Here is a 20401-nt window from a genome sequence, read left to right as displayed (position 1 = left end):
GACGAGGAATCCGCATCTAGGCACCCGAAAATTCCCAGCCGAGCCAAGAGTCCTTTCTCACGAGCCGGGAATTTCACTAGAACAAGTAGCCAAGTTTGGAGTATGTTAGCCAAGTAATTACTCCCTTTGAAGCATTTAAGCGAATGCTTAAAGTAAATTATTTGGTTTTATGTGTGTTTTCTTTAAGAGAAGGTAATGTACAAAAAAATATTATAATTAAGCGTGAATTTGAAAATAAAACTCCCATAAATTTTAAATGTATATATTCTTCTGATTAAATATGCAATATTTGTAATATTTTATCTGTTTAATATTTATTCTTCAAAAAACCACTCGCATTTAGGTGCTTGCAATACAAATGTTTATATATTTAAAGGTTTTACATAAATGGTTTACAGTCGTTCTAGTTATGAGTTAATGCGTAATAAAAGAATTCTGGTCAATCGAGTCTTCAATCGTCCGCCAGGTCACCCACCGTGGTTTGCAGTGGCGGTGCAGTGGTGACCGCACTGAAGGGCAGGGCGTGTTGGGTGGCCGAGGCCCAACTCCTGCGGGGCAGGATCCTTCCAAAGTTGAAGTACTTCTGCCGCAGCTTGTCCTTGATCTCGTCCTCGTTCATGATGGCACTCGCCTCGCGGAAATTGAGGAAAATGCGACCCTTGTCATCGGTTTTAATCGGCAGAATTTCGGTGCAAACATTTCGCGCTTTGAGGAGGAAACCCTCCTCTTCCTGTTCTCCCGCTGCCGAAGGAGGTCCTCCGGCGATATTTATCAACCGATCCTCGGGAAGAGCCGCCACACTATCCAATCTGGAATCCATCGACAGGGATCTCGGTGGCTTGGCGGTGCTCGGGTGGTTTTTCTTCTTGCGCAGGCAAAACGGATCCCGATCGCTGGCTTTTACATACTGAACCACCGGTCGATTGACGCCCCACTTGGGTCGATCGTCCATCTTGTTGGCATCCTTGTCCTTGCTCTGGTTCTTCTTCAGATTCTTGTCCTTATCCTTGTCCTTGCTCTTGGCCTTGAAAGTGGTTGTTGTAGTGGTGGTTGTGGTTGTCGTGGTCTCGTGATCCTTTTCAGCAGTGGATTCCTTAGCGGGTTGCGTTTGCGATTTGGATGTCTGGGTGGTGGTTGTGGTGGAAACCTCCCGCTTCAGCAACACTTTGTAAAAATTATCGTGGAACAAGCAGAGATCGCAGTTCAGTGGCAACTCGGTTTGGGTCTCCACATCCGCTTGGTGACCCAACTCGCAGTGGAGTTCATCTCTCTCCTCAGAACTGTTTACGTTTCCCAATTGCAGAGGGGTTTTAAGGGGTATCAGTGCGAGTTTATCCTGTTCTGGTATCGGAACTGGAGCCACATCAACTTCTAGGGAATCTGGCGAAAAGCAACCACTGGCTGTCACCAAATCCGTTCGACCAGATCTCGCAGTCTCGAGTGGTTCATCCTCCTTCTCCGCCTGATAACCATCCTCTGTGTAAATTGAAGTATCAGTTCGATGGGTCATCGTGGCCTTTGAATAAGAACCCGGAGTTTGTGGCTGCTTTTGCATGGGTTGTTGCATGAAATAAGTGGCGATTTGTAGGTTACCAATGGCATTTTGGAGACCAAATATATCGCTGGTAACAGGCAATGGTATTAAGGTTGCCGGTTGCATCAGCAAAGCCATGTTCTCCTTATCCTCTCCCAAAAACGAAGTCTGTCTCTTGGTTTGGGTTGCTCCTTTGGGTTCCTCCTTTTTGGAGTCCTTGGGTTGTTTAATGGGTTTTGTGATGGTGCGTCGAAGGTTGATGGGTGTGCCTATGAGGACTTTTTCTTCTGTGACAACTGGCGGTGGAGCTCGTGGTGTATTGGAGGGTTCCTCCTCTTGGGGAGAAGGTTCTTCTGCACCAGTTTCTCCCTCATCCTCCTCCACGGATTGAACTCTAAGGAGTTCGGACTCCTCCTCCTCAGTTTCCTGTGACATTTTAGATGGCTGGCGAACCATTCGCTTCTTTTGCTTCTCCAACTTGGCAGCCACTTCAGCTTTTTGTATGGCATCCAACATAACTTGCTGCTTTTTCTGCTGCGCCTCCTCGCGTTCCTGGAGAGTTCTCCTCTCGAATTCGAGACGCTCCTGCTCCAATTGCTTTTGCCTGCGAAGGCGATCCTCCTCGATTTGCTCCTCCTGGCGATGGCGTTCCAGTTCCCACTTCCGGATGAGTTCCCTTTCGTGGAGTTGCTTCTTGATGGCATTGTGGTACTCTTCTGCCTTGCGCCTCTTGTTCATTCTCTCGGCCAGAGTTTGGGCATCCAGTGGGGCATTCTGACCCCTCAGATAGGTGGAGGATGACTGCATGGACTGGACATCGTCCTCGCTGTCCTTCAGATCGTGCATCCCCCGGTTGAGCCATCCCGGTGGCTGCTGGGCTGGCTGATGGCCATTCCCCCCATTGAAGTTGGCCCAACGAGCGCGTTCTCTTTCGTGCTGCTCGTGGACATAGAAGTCACTCTGCTCCGGATTGCCAATGTGCACCTGGTAGGTGTTTGAGGTGGAGACATCGCGACTCATGCTCATGTTCGAGGAGCTGGGCGGAGCAGGCATGTAGCAGTATCTGTTAAAAAGAAAAAAAAATAGGTTAAGAATATTTTTAAAGGTTGATGGTATATTAAATAAGAGTGTAGCATTTGTGCAAAAATTCTACAAGTTATCTGAATATTATTAAATATAATAAGTAGTGTATCTATGGATATAAAATTGATGCATTCAAACTAAATAATATATTTATATTACATTTTAGTAGCAATAATTATAAACAAAAATCTTTAATTAGATCTTAAAATTACTTTAAGTGATAGAAATATAATGAAATGCAATTGCAAATGTAAATCATTATGCATTATTAATATTCAATATTAAATTTTCAATTACGTTTATTAAACTTAGTTACCCCTTATTTTACTTATTTAATTATATGTTTCAAAGGCAAAACTTTGCATAGAATGAGGTTATTTTTCCTAATAACAAGCTATTCATTTATTAGTCTTGGTTACCCAGTTAAATTAGCTCACTGTTAATTGCACTTTTGTTGTTTGTTCCCCGGCGGGATTGGGTCACTTGGTTACTCACCCGTCGGCCAAGTATCCGTCGGCGGCGAGTGGCTCGTATCCCTGCCCTGGCACACGGCGACCCTTGATGGCGTACACCTTGCTCAGCGGATTCTCCAGCCGGGGTGGCGGTCGTTGGATGGGCATGGGCATGGGGATGGGTGCAGGAATCGGTGCAGCTGTGCCACCCGCCTGTATCGATCGGCGGAGGCGTCGGCAACCGGCCACGCCCCCCGCCCACTGCGCCCACACTGCCGCCGTCGAGGACACTGGCACTGCCCATTCCACTAATGCTCTCGATTTGGCTCGCACCGTCGTTGAACCAAATGTCCGGGGTGTGGGGATTCTTGGGCGTATCGCTCAGATACCCGGAAGTGTCCTCCTCCTGGCAACCGGGAGGTGCAACCCCTCCTTCTCCTCCTCCTGCTCCTCCTGGGTTTCCCGGGGGATTGTTTAATCGATGTGCCCCGTTGCCGGGATCAATGTCAGTTGGCTTCCCCGTCTTTTCCTGGTGCCTCACCCTCTGTCGAATGGCTGGCAAACTGGGACTCCGCAGGCGTTGCTGTTGCTGCTGCAAATGTTGCTGCTGCTGCTGCTGTTGCAACAGAAGTTGCTGGTGTTGCAGCTTCATTTGTTGCTCCTGTCGCGAATTCTGCATTCTTCCCTTTGCCGTTTGCAGGGATGTGGGAACCAATTCTGCATAGCGAGCAGGATTCTGCATCTGACGTGAAGTCATTCCGGGTGCATAGCTTCCCCTTCGCGTCCTGCGATACATGGACTCGTTCTCGTCCTCGAAATCCGCATCGGCATCCACATCCAGATCGTCTATATATCTCTCCAATTGGTTCATGTACGCCTGATTGCCCTGTCGATACTCCGGCTGTCGTAGGATTAATTGCATATCCGGACCTTGGTTTCTTCGCGAGTGACTGGAAGTTTGATTGGAGGTCGAAGTCTGGCTGAGATCCAAGTTGGAGTAGTAAGTGCGAATGGAGGTGCGCTCGATTTTGTGGTGCGAGGTTTGCTGATGATGGTACATCTCATCCATGCGAGCTATTTCCTCTAAATATTTTTAAATATCATTAGACGGATATTGTAATCATTTTATATGGGTTTAAAGGACCCACCTCTCTCCTTGGCCCATTGCTGCTTCTTCAAGTCCAATAACCTGTGCGTTTGCCTGGCCTCCGGTCCCGTAATCATGTCAGTTCATTGCACTTCCACTTCACAGACCAGAAATATCAAAGGTCGGGCTGGAATCCTAGCACTCGGCGAAGCACCACACCAAGGCTGTGCCGGAACCTCACTGAAATTCCTTCGAACCCTGGGCACCGACAGCCGAAATTCGATTTGTTTTGCATTGGAATGCCAGCGGGTTGTCCTGGCAACAACGAGCCCCATTCAAGGAGTAAACAAAGCCAATTGTACTACCCATTTAAAGGGGTATTACTAGTTTTATATATGGTTTAAAAACCGAACTAATATTTTGTAGTTTAAATAGATAAAAAGAATGAAAAGCTGGATGTTGTTATTATCACATAATTATTGGCATCTGAACTATAATACAGAGATATTGTTTTCGTTCGTTTACTACTTAAATACTAAAATAAATTCGCTTTTTAAATTCATTTTTAGAAGTAAGCAAACAAAGCTTAAAATGATAAATAAGCATTTCTTAATAAACGATAAAGGTAAGAAAATATGAATGATTTACCTTTCGCTTTACATGTTAATCTAGTTAACTGGTTAGCTCATTTAATATCTGTCTAATGCTTAGTCAAGGTAATTGAAATTCGAAGACTCCATGTTAACCTTCCTTTTTCGTTTTTGGTGGGGGCAGTCCTTGCACTCGCTTTTGGCAGTGGGTTAATGCAGTCGGGTAAACTTGTTATGTGGGCGGTGGGGCGCCAGAAACTAAAGCTATCATCGCGTGCCCGATGTCTGTTCCAAAAATACACACTCCATTCGCCGTTGGTTGGTATAAATTAAAAGGACAAGAAAGAAAACAAGGAAGACTCCACCGACTGCTACTCGAGGAAAAAAGGGGCTGTTGGGCTTTTGGGGTCTATCGATTTTCCATCCAGGGTGGACTATCCCCACACGCGTAAGTTCAATTACCGCATATAAGGAAGTGCAGAGGAAAGAGCAACAAGTTATCCACTGGAATCTTTAACCTTCGGGCGAGCGTAGGTGTAAAATGCAGAACGAACGTCCTTCGTTCTTCCAGCTTTTTCCAGCGTTTTCCTCTTTCTGATTTCAGATTTCAGTCTGTCCATTCGATTAGCGGAGGGACCAACCTACCCGAGCTCACAGAATTTATTTCCCATGGTCAAAATAGAAATGGCCAAAAGATAAAGGCCAGCGAAATATCTCATAACCCATTTTCCATAAACATACAGAGACCACAGAGCCAGATCGCTGTGGTGGTTGCCTTCTGCCTGCTGCCTTCTTTTTGGCTTTTCTACCTCGGTGGTGCGGTGGTGCTGTTGGGTCTGTTTTATACGCGTGGGCGTTGAAATCACTGCCAGTCAAAAGGTCATGTTATGATCTTGAGCGAACTATGTGTCTAAGCATGAGAGCATGGGAGCCCGGATCCCCCAGCCGAACGAGAGTTGAGTCGAGTAGAGTCCCAGAGTCGACTCAACTCGAGTGGAGAGCAAGGCCCAGTCTTAAAAGACAGATACCCAATGAGCACACTGAAAAAAATGCCTTTTAAATTGGTCCTGAAAACAGAAAGTAATAATTTTGTTTTCGTATCATGTTTCGGTTTCGTATAAAAGGGTTAAAATTTTATGAAACTAAAATCAAACTTCATAATATTCCTTTTTTGTGCAACTCATTTTATTCACTAGCTTAATATAACAAAATATTTATTTAAAATAAAATTATTGCCATCCTTTTAATTATTTTATACTCCCCTTTTAAAAAGCCTTTTTTTCAAGTGCCAAAGACCAAGAGACCCAGAAAAGGAGCAGCCAGAGATCAGGCCAAAAGCAGAGTAGGGGGTGTAAATAAAAAAGTGAGGGGAAGGGGGAAGAATGAGGGGCAGTGCCACAGACGGAGACGGCAATCAAGAAATCCCACTTGATACAAGTGCATTTATAAGACATTATAATGAGTTTTTATAAACTTAAACAGGGTCGCCAGCGAGCGGCCCTAGGGCGTCACTTAACTAGACGAAGACCTCCCCGTTCCACAACTCGATCCAGATGAACTCGCACATTGATCATGATGAAGATCGCCAAAATCAGCGGGGATCACCGAGATCATAATTGCTTATGCAGCTGGGTCAAGAGTCGAGGTGACCCATCTCCCAAAACGAACACATGTCACCACTCGGGGAATTTCCCCGGTGAGCTCGAAAAGAAAGTGATCATGCCAGGAGTAATGATCGGCTCGATCATGTCCGCTGCCATTTAGGCAGCAATTTTCATTCATCTTCGACTGGGTCCAGTCGAGATTTTCACTTGTCCGCTGGCCAGTGGATTCGATCCTATCCGAACGAACGAACGGGCGGGCAATCAATTGAACGATCGCGCTGATCGCGCCGGATCGTTTTGCTCGATCGCTCTATTCAAACGATCGATGTATCATTTAGCGTGTAACCTCAATACACCTACCAATAAACAAACAAGCCAAATGCCTAATAATTGTAATTTTCCATATTTTTGTCGAGTCTACGATCGGAGACGAATGCGATGAACTCAAACACGATCGAGCCCCAAAGGCAAAGGAGTCGTTTAAATGGCAGATAGAGAGAGATATATATGCACAGATACAGATGGGGTAGAAAAAATATTAAAATAATTATTTAACATAAAAAAACATTTATTTGTGATGTTTAAAATAAATATTTTAAATTAGGAATGATAAATGAGAACAACTTACAAGTTAAAAGAAGAGTTTTAATTTTTGATTTAAATTCTTTTCTTAAATGTATTTTATAAAACAAGATAATTTTTTAGTATTCAGTATAATTATTTTAAATTGATCAAAAATTGCCTAAAAACATAAATGATTTTAACGTATATATTTTCTTGACCTCGCCTGTGAATATTTATAAATGGAGAAGAGAGCATTAGACCATACATACTGATCAAAATTGATGATGTTGACACGAACTTTGAACGACTCTGATCGTCGTCGGCTTTCAAGGGTTTCTCAAGCGATTTTCATAAGTGATTCGGGCAACTCGTGTAGCAAACGACTCTGGGCTTCATCTCAAGTGAGAGTATCGCTCAATTGATATATACAATACTTATTTTTTGGGGTTTTCGGGCTGCTGAAACCACTTGAAATGGTTTTCACAGCCAAGATCGATGGATCGATCGCGCTGTGTAATGGAGCTAATTTTGAAGACCGTCACCGAAATTGACATTTCGCCTGGCTTGACTACGAATTTCGTAATTCTGAACAGGTTGGCCGGCTGTCTTTCTCGAGAACTTAATTGTCGAGCTCTCGAAACACTGCGTCGTAGAATTTTCGAAAGACCAAACCGAATAGTTGGGAATTGTGTTAGCTGCACTTTCGATCGAAACTCACACGAAACTCGACTGCCCAAAAATGGTCACTCGGCAGAAATAACACGAAGGCCCAACGTTAGCGCCAACAGGCAACTGTCAGGTGTTTGGATATCTCCTCCAACATTAACTTCAACCCCGTCTCCGGCTTCAACTTCGAATCCAACTCCAGCCACTCGCATGTGTGAGCCACGAGTCGTAGTTGAAGGCAAAAAAAAATAGTAAAACAGGGAGTGTGGGTATGATAACTTTGTGATTACTTTTGCCCCAGCCTCCAGAATGAATGTTGCACGATAAACTAAAGAAGCGTAAGCTAAGGCCATAAATAGGAAATAGTTTTCTAATGTGGGAACTCAATTAGCCTCGTTGGTTAGTAGGCGAATTATCACTTATAGAGATTCTAGCTTTGAGCAGATCTTACTTTTTTTCGAGTAATCAAAAATTAACTGACTTCTTTGCGCCTGATTATTATAGTTTTTTGTATCTTTTCCTAATAGTATAATAAATAAGGGGAATTATATGATAAACTGAATAGAAAGCAGACACACATAGGTGGTGCAATGCAAAAAAAGGGAAAATGGTATGAATATCTTAATCAATTATTTTGTGGAAAACTTAACTCATAATAAAATGTTTCATTATTTTAAAAATCTTTTTAGAATATTTTTTAAATGGTAGAGCATTCTATGCTTCGTTTTCTATCACTACTGTTATTTTTCTATTTTTCCCCATTACATTTGCTTGTTGTCCTCGGAGCTGACAACATGTTACACTTTGGTCACCATAATGAGCCGTAATTAGTGACACCGATGTATCCGCGGCTATTGCAACTGCGACTTGAGCATCCCAGCAATGCGACTGCGATCGGTTGCGTGTGAAAAGTTGCGCGCTTTTTGATAATTGCCACAAAGAGCTGCGTCCACGTCTGCGTCTGCATTTCTGGCCAAGAAGCCGGACACTTTGGTGTCTTGTGGCTGCAAAGGTGGCCAAAGAGCCGATGACATGGCCATGTGTCAACGTCGGCTCCGTTGACTTCTTTGGCGGCGGCGAGTGTCAGACTAAATGAAAGGAAAACTGATTACGCTTGACAAGTTCAAATTGTTTAGGGACAGGCGACATTAAAGACCGGCGAGAGTGAAAGCCCCAAGCTGTCAAAGATTTTTTCTTCAATTTTATTTCGCTCCCCCTATTTTCATTATTCCAAGTGCCTTTTATTTTTCGGCGAAAATCTGACCAGCAATTTCCCACCGAAGCTGGAAAATCTTAAAATGTCCACTGATTGCCGCAGCTTGTTGTGGCCACATGCATGGAGGTAAAGGCCCGGCCCGAAGCAGCCTGGCCTCAACTTTGGCTAACGGTTAATACAGTCCATCATTATCAGAAATGCGTTTGCCAGCTCCCAGAGCCAGATCTCTGGCTAAGGTCAGTTTAGAGACCGAAAAATTGTTGCCCACAAAGTCCCCCTGAAAAGCAAAAACAACGAAAATTCTCACAAGGCGCTGGCTGCACTGTAAGCAAATTGAAGATGCAATAAGAAGCAATGGGAATCCCCAATATTATTAATTTGGAAATAAGCCTAAGGAACATTTTTATAAAAGGCTTCCAAACAATAATATATAATATTAAATACCCCCTAATAATTTGTTATATATTAGGTATATTAAGCAAAATAAAAAAAATTACTTAAATTAAGGTATTTAAGTTCTTGTAATATATAAGTATAAGTAACCATGTTGGATACTAATTTATAAGCTCCAAAATTATATCATATCATAAACATTACATTACATTAAAATATCATATTTAAAACATTACCAGCGAAAATTAAAAATTAAAAATCTTTAAATGCAAAAACCTTTTAAAAATAATTGATTTTGGATCCATAATTCTTTGGGTTTTCTTTTGGTGCATGTCTGGCTGCTTGGTTCTTGGGCAGAGAAGAGCTTGGCTACATGAAACAGGTGTGGCACGTCGCAAAAAACAGAGGAAAAAACAAAAAATGGGAGGAGGAGAGGTCTGCTGCCTGTGATGCTGCTACTCTAGCTGACTGGACCAAGACTCTTGGCCCAAAGAGTGTGTTGCTTTTGGCCAGGTTATAGCTCTCTGAGGTTGGCGACGCTTTTACCGCACGTTCGTTATTTTTGAGGTCACAATATGCTGTGTGCTATGTGCTACACGTAAGAAAAAGATCACTTAAGAGCTAATATTAGTTACAAAAGAAAGTATATAAGCAATATGAAACTTTTCCCCTTAGATAATTTAATTAAATTCTAAAGATATCTTTTTAATTTTTAAAGTGATTTCTGAAAACGTTTTTATATTTTTCTCTGTGCATGTGAGACAACGACTCAGAGGACCGCGGGCTGATCATTGCTGGAAATCTGCGGACTGGCTGTGTTTGTTTGTCGCCTCTAATGAAACACGCGACATGGGGAAAAAAGAAGGAGACCCACACACACTCGCACACTCAACTTTGACCCGGGTCAGAGGGCAAAGCCGGGCTTGAAATTAAAAAAGATAACTCAGATGCGAAAACAATTGATAGTCACAGATATTGAGCTTTGACAGCAGAAAATACGATAGACACAGCCCGATAAAAACTCAACTTGCGTCAAGTCAATTAAGGTTATACTCCCGAAGAATCTTAGATTTCGAGGAGAATCCGCGGAGATCCGCAGGTGGAAATGCCCTCTCCGAGGTGAGGAGTCTTCGGTTTAACGAACTGCGTGAAATGAAAACATTTATAACATATCACAGTCGCATATAGATTCCCCAGTATGATTGATGGCCGAGTGCATTGTGCATGGGTTTTGAGCTAATTTATAACAACAATCGGGGGATTTGTATGCCGCCTGTCAATTCGGAATCAAAAAGCGCTGTATAAAAATCTCGAACGATCCTTTTGTTTGTGTCGAAAGATCGCTTTGATTGGGCGTATTTATTTTTTCCGCCGATCGTTGAATGCGATGAGTAATGGACGGAAAAGTGGATGTATTACCAAAAACTCAAGCTGTGCCAAAAAAAAGAGAAGACAAAACAAAACAAAACAATAAAAGGAAGAGCCAAATCGAAGGAGGGCAGTGCCAACGACACTTTACACCTCCGATGATCCGTCATAACTTTTAACACATGATATAATTTTGCATGGACTGTCGGCCGTGACTTGATGGATGACTGTCCTTCCACCCCGAGTCGCCCTTCCCTTCCCATCGAGATCTCGAAATTAGTACAACAAACTCAACGTAACTGTCAATGATCGGTAATTGGATTTTCAATCAAACAAAAACTCCTTTCGAATAGCCTCAAAAGAGAATGATACCCTGTACCTTCCGAATTTAAAGGGGGTTTCATAGAGTAAAGATTAAATATGTTACTCTCGATTTATAAACATGATCAGAAACTTAAATATATTTTACAGCAAAATATTATATTGTATATTGTCCTGCTTTGATATTTTAGATTTCCAGTTCTTCACAACTTCATTAACACAATTAATCCATTTTTTTAATCCATTAAAAAATCTACTGAGTACTAAGTTTTCGACTCTATTCTCTCTTTTAGTTCCCCCTCCACTATTTCGATTTGTTTTACAAGCATTTCGTGAGCTGTACAAAACACTTTCAATAACAAGAGTCCGAGGAATATCCGAAAAAATATTATTCGTTAGCGCTGGCCGATGCACCGCAATGATAAGAGACTTTAATTGATTAGGCCTTTGTTTCTCCGTTGATTATTGAAACCATTTCACTGTTTTTTAATTCCCACGCCAGCAGCCGAAGAAAAAGTGTGTGATTTATTATGCACAAAAGGGAAAATATAACAGGCGAGATTGTGGATATTCGGTTGTGGGGCAATCGTGAAGCCATCGAATCGGATGGTTGGTTTGGCCACTTTGTGGGTCAGCGGAATGCGGAAACTTCTACGGTGGATCGGCTAATACGCAGGTGTTGGACCGCCACCCCCTTGCGAGAAATATGATCTATGAGCGATGGAAATAAATCCACGGCATGACCTCAGCCATCAAACTTCGACACTCGAGAAACTCATCACGATGGAGCTCATTAACAAGAAGCTTTGCGGCTTATGAATAATCCCCAGTTTATTAATCAACCGAAAACTGTGTGTGAGTTTGTTTGATTGCAAATAGACGATGATGCTATTATAATGATCGCACTACCGAGGGATTACGAACAGCTGACGGCAGAAGCCTTTCGGCCTGAAAAACTGAAAACAGAAAAATGATCGAGACCCACAGCGATGTTTCCTTCACTTCCTGAAACTAAACGACGATGACAGCCTAATTTCAGGGCAATTAGCCAGGGGGATGATCGGTAGCCTAATGACTGTATCAATGGCCTAAAAACCGAAAAACCGAAAAACCGATACAACCTGAACTAACTACCGGCTACAATTAACGATCGCTCTCATCTTCTTGACCATGAAATCAACCATATGTTGTCCTCTCTTCGGAGGGAAAACTCGTGGTTCCTTTTTTCCGATCCAGCCAGGAACTTTCTTTAATCGCCGGACAGGAAGTTTCCGGATCGTGGTTTTGGAAAATTGTTGACATGTGACACGACTTAGGGTTAAATGCACATTTAAATAAGCCTTTTGTTGGCACACATACGATTTCCCAGCCACGACGAGTGTTTCCAAAATCCAGCGACTTTGCTAAGTACACACGCACAAGGACTTAGGGATAAACTCCGAGTAACTATGGCATGCGGTTTGGGATTTAGGCCCTTGGTTTTCAGTTCTTCAGTTTTGCCTCAGTTCAGTTTATTCCTAATTACATGCGTGAGCGCTCTAAATGCGCAAAATGCCGAAAGGCAAATATTATTGCTTGTTTAGGCTGGGTCGCCCTTCCATTGACAATTGCTGTTTATATTCATGATTTCTGCATTATTTTCTCAACTAAACATGGAAATTTTAATCTGCGACACACGCTCCTTTCATCATCTGCAGCTTAGTCAGGTTTGTTCTTTACATACCTCTGGCCATTTGAAAATTTTAATGATTTCTTTCTTTTTATCCTTTGCGCATTTTTGGCCTTCTCCCTTTTTTTGAGCCACACCCCTGCCTTTTTTCGGGTGTACATAATAAATTTTTATACTCCAGTGTTGACGGCTGTGGGCGATGTCCGGAACATCTGGAGTCGAGGGGCCTGCAGTTATTAGTTAGGAGCTCTCCGTGTGCGGTCAGGCTAATTGAGTGATCAAGCGTGAGGGTCAACAGTTAGTGCCGATCAAGATCGGGCCAAGGGACTCCGATTCGGATTCGGCAACAGCAGTATTATGGCAGCTAAACTGCGTCTTAATTGCCAGTTTCGTTTCGGAAAACTAACAAATTTTGACAGCATCAAGATTTAGTTGGGTACAAATGGCAGATAACATGTGGGAAGGAGGAACCTGAAGGTTTGTACTCAGAGGATTTCACTTTGAAGTATTTTATGTCAGATCTGAAAGACGATTAAGTTCGACAATTAAAATTAAGGAATGCAATATTGATCTATCTCTTAAAATTGAATATTTTCGCCTTATGTAAATGCCATTGAATTGTAGTAATTAATTTTTATTTGTATTATTTATTTTTATTAAAAATTAAATTTTATTTACTTACCAAGAACTACAAAATATGGTGTCCAATTTATATTTGTGTAGATTGCAAACAATTTGCTAAAACCAAACGAACTGGAAGTCGTATTTTTCTACGTGCTCATATTTTACGAAATCGAACAATTAACCACACAACCGTCCGATCGTTTATTTTGCAATTATTGTCTATATAATATACAAATATATTGATTGCGATTTTTTTTCTATTTTCTATTAGACAAACAGTCGACACACCCAAAGTGCATCTATCGCCATCTTTTCAGCTCAACACTCGGGCTCCGTCGACATCGACTGTCATTAACAACGTTTAGCGTTTTTAGCACAATTTGCATTAACAATACACTGACACACACGTGCAGACCTACTCAATAAACAATATTATATATAGAGGCATCAGATGGAGAGCCTTCAAAAGTGCGGAGTTTTGTTTGGATTTCGCCAGCCGACGCGAAGCAATACAAAAATGGAGCTGCGATCGATTGCCACACAAAACGCTGAAAAGCTGGGAGTTTGGAGCGATGAGCTGCATCACGATTTGGCTATATGTATATTCTAGGGGAAAAATCTTATTAAAATTTTATTGCAACAAAATGGAAAACTGAAAACGGGCATCGCCTAAGCCTCAGCTAAAAACGGAATTCGTGCGCATCAAACAGCTTCAGTTGAGGTTTCTGTGTCTTTTGTGTGTAGCGGAACACCTGCTCGGATGCGAAGTTGGGGCTTCTTGAGCTATGGATACACTGAAAGAAAAAACAATTATCGTTATACTGATATGGAATTTGTAAGGATCAAATCATATTAATTTCCGAATAGCAAACCAAAATGTAGGCTAATCATACGTGATGACAAAAATATTAGTAACAAAATTATATCAATTTATCATAAATGGATTAAAATCTTTACTTCAAATTTACATATAAATAGCTCTTAAATTTCTTCCTATTTTTCAGTTTTGACATATATATATACTAACAATATTTTCGATCTTTAATCTGAAGTTTACTTCATTATTTTTTTAGATTAACTATTGATTTGTAACCTATATTACAACATTTCTAAAGGACTATTTTTTGTTTAATTTTCCCTATATAAAATTTTTTTGTTGAAGCCAATTATGACTTCTTCAAGTGTTCTATGACGTCCGGCGCAACTGCAGCTGCCGCGCGGTGTGTGATGCATCAGAACTGGCTAAGACGACTCCAGCGATCCGACGACCTTCTTACCGCCCCGTCCAAACAGAAACCGCCCCATCGGGCCAATTGTGCTGGAAACGCGGCGCGACCTTAGTCATTTGTCAGCCCGAACTGGCTAACTGGCTAACTGGCAAACTGGCGAGCTGGCTAACTGGCAACCTGGGAAAGAGGCAATGGCTCAACAGTCCGCATTGCCACAATGCAGATGCCACTGCCACTGCCTTTGACTTTGGCACTTTCCTGGCCGACATTGCCTTTGTCTCTCTCGGCCCGGCTAACTAAATATCATTGGGTCAAGTTCAGTCCGCTCGGCGGTGGAAAGAGCCAGCGAGACAATCCATCTATTAAATTGGATTCCAGTGGGCCTGCGGGAAAATTGAAAACATATTTTATACGATTTTCCCCGCTAATCGTAAGCGCTTTGATTTATACATTTTCATAATTTTATTGTCGGCACGCAGTCGACGCCTCTTTCCAGCACCCAGTCGGTGGTTCATCTGTGGGTCTTCGTGTCATGGTCCGAGATATATGATTCATTTCAAAGTGATTTGCTATGCCACGGCCGGAGTGGAAGGAAGGTGGGGCAGGTGGTGCAGGTGGGGCAGGTGGTTGGCTGTTGGGGATTGTGGAGAAGGTGGCCCAGTGCAGGTGCCAGCATCGCCCCACTTTGAAGTTCGGGTCCTGTCCTCCCAGCAAACCCCTTGTGGGCCTGGCCGTTTTATTGCCCATCTGCTGGCCCGGCTACTTTCTCACATAACCCTGGGAAATGGAAAACGCGGAAAAGCCGCCAGCAACGAATTCGAGATGCTCTGGGTGTGCCAGGGATCTCCGAAAAAGCCACAACTAAAATAAATTAGTTGAAGATAAAAAGAAAAACACTCAAAAATGCAAAAAGCCGACAATATTTTATGTTCTTTAAATATGTTAGCTAATTAATAATATTTTATAATATATTTTTTTTATCTTCTAAAGTATTTGTTTCCCAGATAAACTTGTAGTAGTATTTTATAATTACAAAACCTCTTTTCCCTTGACTTTTGTTGACATAAATTTGAAAGGGTTCCGCAAACCGAAACAAAAACGGATGGCTTATCCCCCATTTTTTCCCCAGATCCCCTGCTTATCTCTGCCAATCGAATTAAGCCATCTTGAGCTGGCGAACTGAATCACCCACTCGGCGAAATTCAGAGTACAGAGCTGGGCCATTCAGGGCGCGCATTTCTCGCAATCAGCTGTGAAAAATCTTACCCCATTTATGGCCCACTAAAATGAGCCGAAAAGTAACACAGGTCGAAACCGAACTTCTTTCACAGCATCTTCAGAGGAGCCCGAAGTTCATTTGTGGGTCCAACGTGATGTTATGAATTTAATGTACGTCCATTATGCATAAATTCACGAAATTCCAACTGGCAAAGCGGCAAGAGTGAACCGAAAGCTTTGTTTTTCTGGAACACCGTTGGACAGCTCGGTTTTTTTTTTTTTGGACGGTTAAAAACCTTTCGCACCTGGGCAACAACAATAGCAAAAGCAACAACAAGTTCATAGTCCATTTGGCTGCAAGGTGTTAATAACACAACAACAAAGGCGTTACAATTACACATTGAAATCGGTCCGACCGGACAGAGTTTGGCTTTTCTTCTTGGCTGATGTGTGATGTCAACTTCGGCCAGGTTCCCACCGAACCCAAAATGTGTGGAACAATTGTTAAATATGGCATTTTAAGTTCGACTCGTTCACATTTTACGGCCACATTTGGGGAAAATCTCACCCAAAAAGCGTAGAAAACAAATTATAACAATGCCCGACTTTTGTGCACGCAACCTCACAAGAAAGGGAAATGGTAATGTTTTGGGTTTCTGACAAAACGGAAGCTGTTCTTGGATGGGCCAAGTTAGTGAGATTGGTACACTGGTCCGGCCATAAAGTGTAGGATTAACAGCGGCTTTTGCTCTTGGCTAGCTTGAATTGTGGAGCAATTTGTTTGGACCACTTCCAAAGCTGATTGATATCGCCGTAGGGGCACCGACTGATCTGCCAATTTATCACTGTCCCCGAAACTCGAAGGGGGAAGACGACGAGTCAAACCAAAATTGATCATCGCACAGTTCGCTCCATTGACAATCATAATTAATTTGATTAAATTCAAATTCGCGCTCGTAGAACGGGGACAGAGAGCAAAAGAAACCAAAACGAACGGGCGAAACAAAACAAATATAAATATACATGGAGAGATATGGTCAACAGTTCACATTTTTCATATGCCGAAATTAACATTTCTGTTTTCGTTAATTTTGGCATGTGGCGCGACCCCTAAGGGTCAAATATGATTTGGTTTCAAGTTTTCCAAACTCTTCAAAAACAAATCGATACCAAAAACAGATCAATGATCTCATTTGCATACATCTCTGTCCGCATTAAAAGCCATCCGAACGGAAAGCTGCAAACCGAAACCGAATATAAAATAAAAAAAAAAAAAAAAAACCACTGAGGCTGCCAAATGTGAAACATGCAAAGAGCATCGGGCATCCAAATGCCGCAAGGTGGAAATCAATTTTGTTTTCTTTCGTTTCTTTGCTGGCTTTCAATCAAAATCAAACTCGGTTGAGAAATGAATTAAGGGTTCACTGGGATCGTTGACGAACTGGGAATGCTCTTAGGCGATGGGCGATGAAAGTTATCTAGGTGAATATTAAAATTTGTTAAACTATTTCATAGCTCTGAATTTAAATATTAATACGCTTCAAAATTTAATAAGGGTCCAAAAGATATTTTATTTTAAATTTGTTTCTTTTTTTCTTTTGCTTGATTTGTAATTTTAGGTTCACGCATAACGATTACTAATATACTCTCAACTAACCATTATGTTTTATCGGTTTTTATAATATAATATTAATTAAAATTACTATTTAATGGTAGAATAACCCAACACGTGACAGAGTATTTTAGAGACAGAATTCTGTCGAATCGGAATCGAGTCAACAACGAGGCGAATTCAAATCGAACGCATAAATTAGTCAGAAATAAACGCGAAAACGTGTTTTAAATTTTTGTTTTCATTTCACGCGCCGCCTCAAAGAATGAAACGAACCAAAACCAAATCCGAAACCAAAACCAAAACCAGGCTTCAACTGAAAAGCGAACCAAAAACCGAACCGAAATCCAAATGAAATGAAATGAAACTGCGAGCGGGGAGCACTCATGTCAGTATTTGTCAAAAATGTAAAAAAATACAGCTCCGGTTGTTGTTGATTTTGGCATTGATTAATGCATTTATAATTAATTTATTGTATGCACAGACTTCAAACTGAAATAAAGGTAGCCTGGCATGACATAAGTTTTTCTTTTTTTTTTGAAACTGGAGCTGGAATTGAGGCAGAAATTGGATGCCTCATGCGGATGGACACAATTTGCCTGTAACCTAATTTCAGCAGAAATATTTATATTGATCGAAAGGGGCCCGATCATGCTGGGCAGGAATACAAATCGAGCGGGTGATTGATGATGGCCGACTGTCAGGACGACTTTAGACCATTTTCATACGCATTCCGCTCCGAATTCACCGATTTTGCATTCTGCAAGTCACTCGAGTCTCGAGCTCTCAGCGGCGGCAAATGGCAAACGAGGAAATCCTGGTAAAAGTCACATACATTAGAACGCATTAAACTGTAACCAGAAAGGGGCGAGGCCCGCAGCGGAAAAGCGGAGGAAAAGAAAGGCGGCCAGAAAGGAAACCCCTCGAGCCTTTCCCGGCTGCAATTGTTGCAATTGTAAGGCAGCGTTTTTGTGAAAAGCTGCACTCGCAGAAATATTTACCTAAAATGTAGTCCAAATATTCAAGAGCAGAATATATTAAAAATGTATTTATTGTAACATTTTTACCATTTTAATTTTAAGAAGTATTTTAAACAAATACAGTATAAAATAGGAAGACATAAATGCTGATAATTATATAAATCAAAGATTAACAGAGCTACTCATGAAACTTTTCAGATTTTACATGAAAATATGAGTAACTGAAGTCAGTGCAATTCTGATATTTCTTTTGAACTACTACTATATTTTTTCGAGTGTCGCATAATAGAAAGAAAGCAACGGGAATAGAAAAAAAAACAGTCTTTAGTCCCGGCTGTGCACCCATAACAAACAAATCAAGAACAAACAATTGTCGGGGATAATCTGTTGCTCACCAAGGATTAGCCGTCACTATCCATCCCTTTCCCCTCTCTCTTGCCATCTCCCTTTAACCATATGCAAATGCCAAGAGCCAAAATTAAAGCGTGAAAATTTGTGAAAAGTATCCGGCTGAGAGTGCGGGTGCAAAGGAAACCGCAATCGGAAAACCGCAAGAGGAAAGGGAGGAAAGCGAACTGCTTCTGGTAAGGGCCCTTGTAATGGGTTTAAAACACCCCATTTTCTTCTTCTCGAGGAAAACCTCAGAGTCGGAGGCGTTTCCCGACCGAAGACGGAAGGGTTACCCTTCCCACCGAGAGGTAACAAGATGATAACGAGCTGCGGGTTTTCTCTGTTTTGTGCCCTGTCGTAAAACAGCAAATTGGATTAACTTCTGTGACATTTTCCTACCGAAAGTCAAAATGGGATAAGACGATGCGCAAGGAGAAAGCAGGGAAAAGTGGGAAAATTAGTATAGAAATCGTATTGAGCCGCAATCTAAGCTGCCTTCACGCCCATTTTCAAATGCAAGGGAAAACACTTACATCTGTAAAATATTTCATTAAGAAAGCGTTTGCCCTGGCAAAAGGGCTGTTGTTGTGGGAAATGAAAAAAATCGCATAGAGCAATAATACCGAGAATAAAAGGTGCCATTAGTAAATTATAAGCAATGTGAAATGCCAAAAAAAAAAACATATTTATATAATTTCTTTAATAATTATAACTATAATGTATACATATATTGAAAATGTTCATATTCATCTCCCTTTTCTAATAAAGATTTTTAATGATTTACAAGTCAAAACATTACAATTATTTTAAACAATTTTAAAGATCCTTGGTGGAGCAATAACTTTGCAGCTTATTTTCTAGAAATTATATGTTATGAAAACCATTTCTGTTCGAGATACATGATCGAACATATGCAAATTTACCCATTAACTGGGTATATATACTAATGATACACAATGGGGCAAATATCATTGTTCGTCGCAAGGCACTTACTGTTTTAAGAGCCATGGATATGAATATTCATAGATAGCTTTATGGCCGGGTACTACCAACGGCAACTACATATTTAGCAATCAATTGATATGATGCCGGCGACTGCAACTATTCAATTTTGTAGATCTCGGGCGTAAAGATGGCTAATTATAATTTATACTTAGCGATTACCATACGGTTGGGTACAATTTCCAGAAACTAAGCTATTTATGATACATTAATCCCGCTGACGGTATCTGGAAACTTGGCGGATCGGCGAGTTTGTCTCTCTTTCGCACTAGGGGGCGCCAGCTAACAATGTTAGTAATATCGTAAAATGTCTTATGGCTATCAACAGATATCGCATTTAATGACCGAAACTATGACAGCTTGACAACTGCCAAACGGGCGAAAAAACTAGTGGAAGATGCAACAAAAAAAAAGCAGACCGTTAGGAAAACTCCATCACTAAGGCTTAGCGTACTCCCCTCTCTTTCTAAAGCAGATAGTCCCTCTCCCTCGCACTTTCAATCCAGTTCGCTGGGAGTTGAACATTTTCGAGGGGGCATTGGGGAGGTGGGCGGTGGGTAATAGCCCCCGATCGATAGACCACGCCCACCGGCATCCGCTAATACGATTTCGATGGATGCGTCTGTGTGAGTGATCGCTCGCATTGATCGCTCTCGTTTGTATGGCTCGCTCTCAGCGAGCTGCTCTGCATTGGTCAGCGAAACGAGAACATATATGCCGGGTATATATAGTCGCCCGATGCACAGGCGACAGCGATATAGTCCGGTCTCGTTTTCGCCCACGGCAAACGGGATCGGCT

At 41.7% G+C, this 20401-nt stretch overlaps 1 protein-coding gene across 1 annotated transcript; it reads right to left on the bottom strand.

Annotated features, from left to right (window-relative positions):
* Nucleotides 1-451: 451 nt before the first annotated feature.
* Nucleotides 452-4379, bottom strand: LOC108100195. The gene is given in 4 exon segments (XM_017203969.1): nt 452-2597; nt 3113-3324; nt 3326-4152; nt 4218-4379. Coding segments are annotated over 4 exon segments (3261 nt in total). The 5' UTR covers nt 4294-4379.
* Nucleotides 4380-20401: the final 16022 nt, after the last annotated feature.

This window comes from Drosophila ficusphila, unplaced genomic scaffold, assembly GCF_018152265.1.
Source record: "Drosophila ficusphila isolate 14025-0441.05 unplaced genomic scaffold, ASM1815226v1 contig_286, whole genome shotgun sequence".
Classification (NCBI taxonomy): Eukaryota; Metazoa; Arthropoda; class Insecta; order Diptera; family Drosophilidae; genus Drosophila; species Drosophila ficusphila.
Note: the sequence above shows the minus strand (reverse complement) of the source record. Positions and strands in the feature narration are given on the sequence as shown.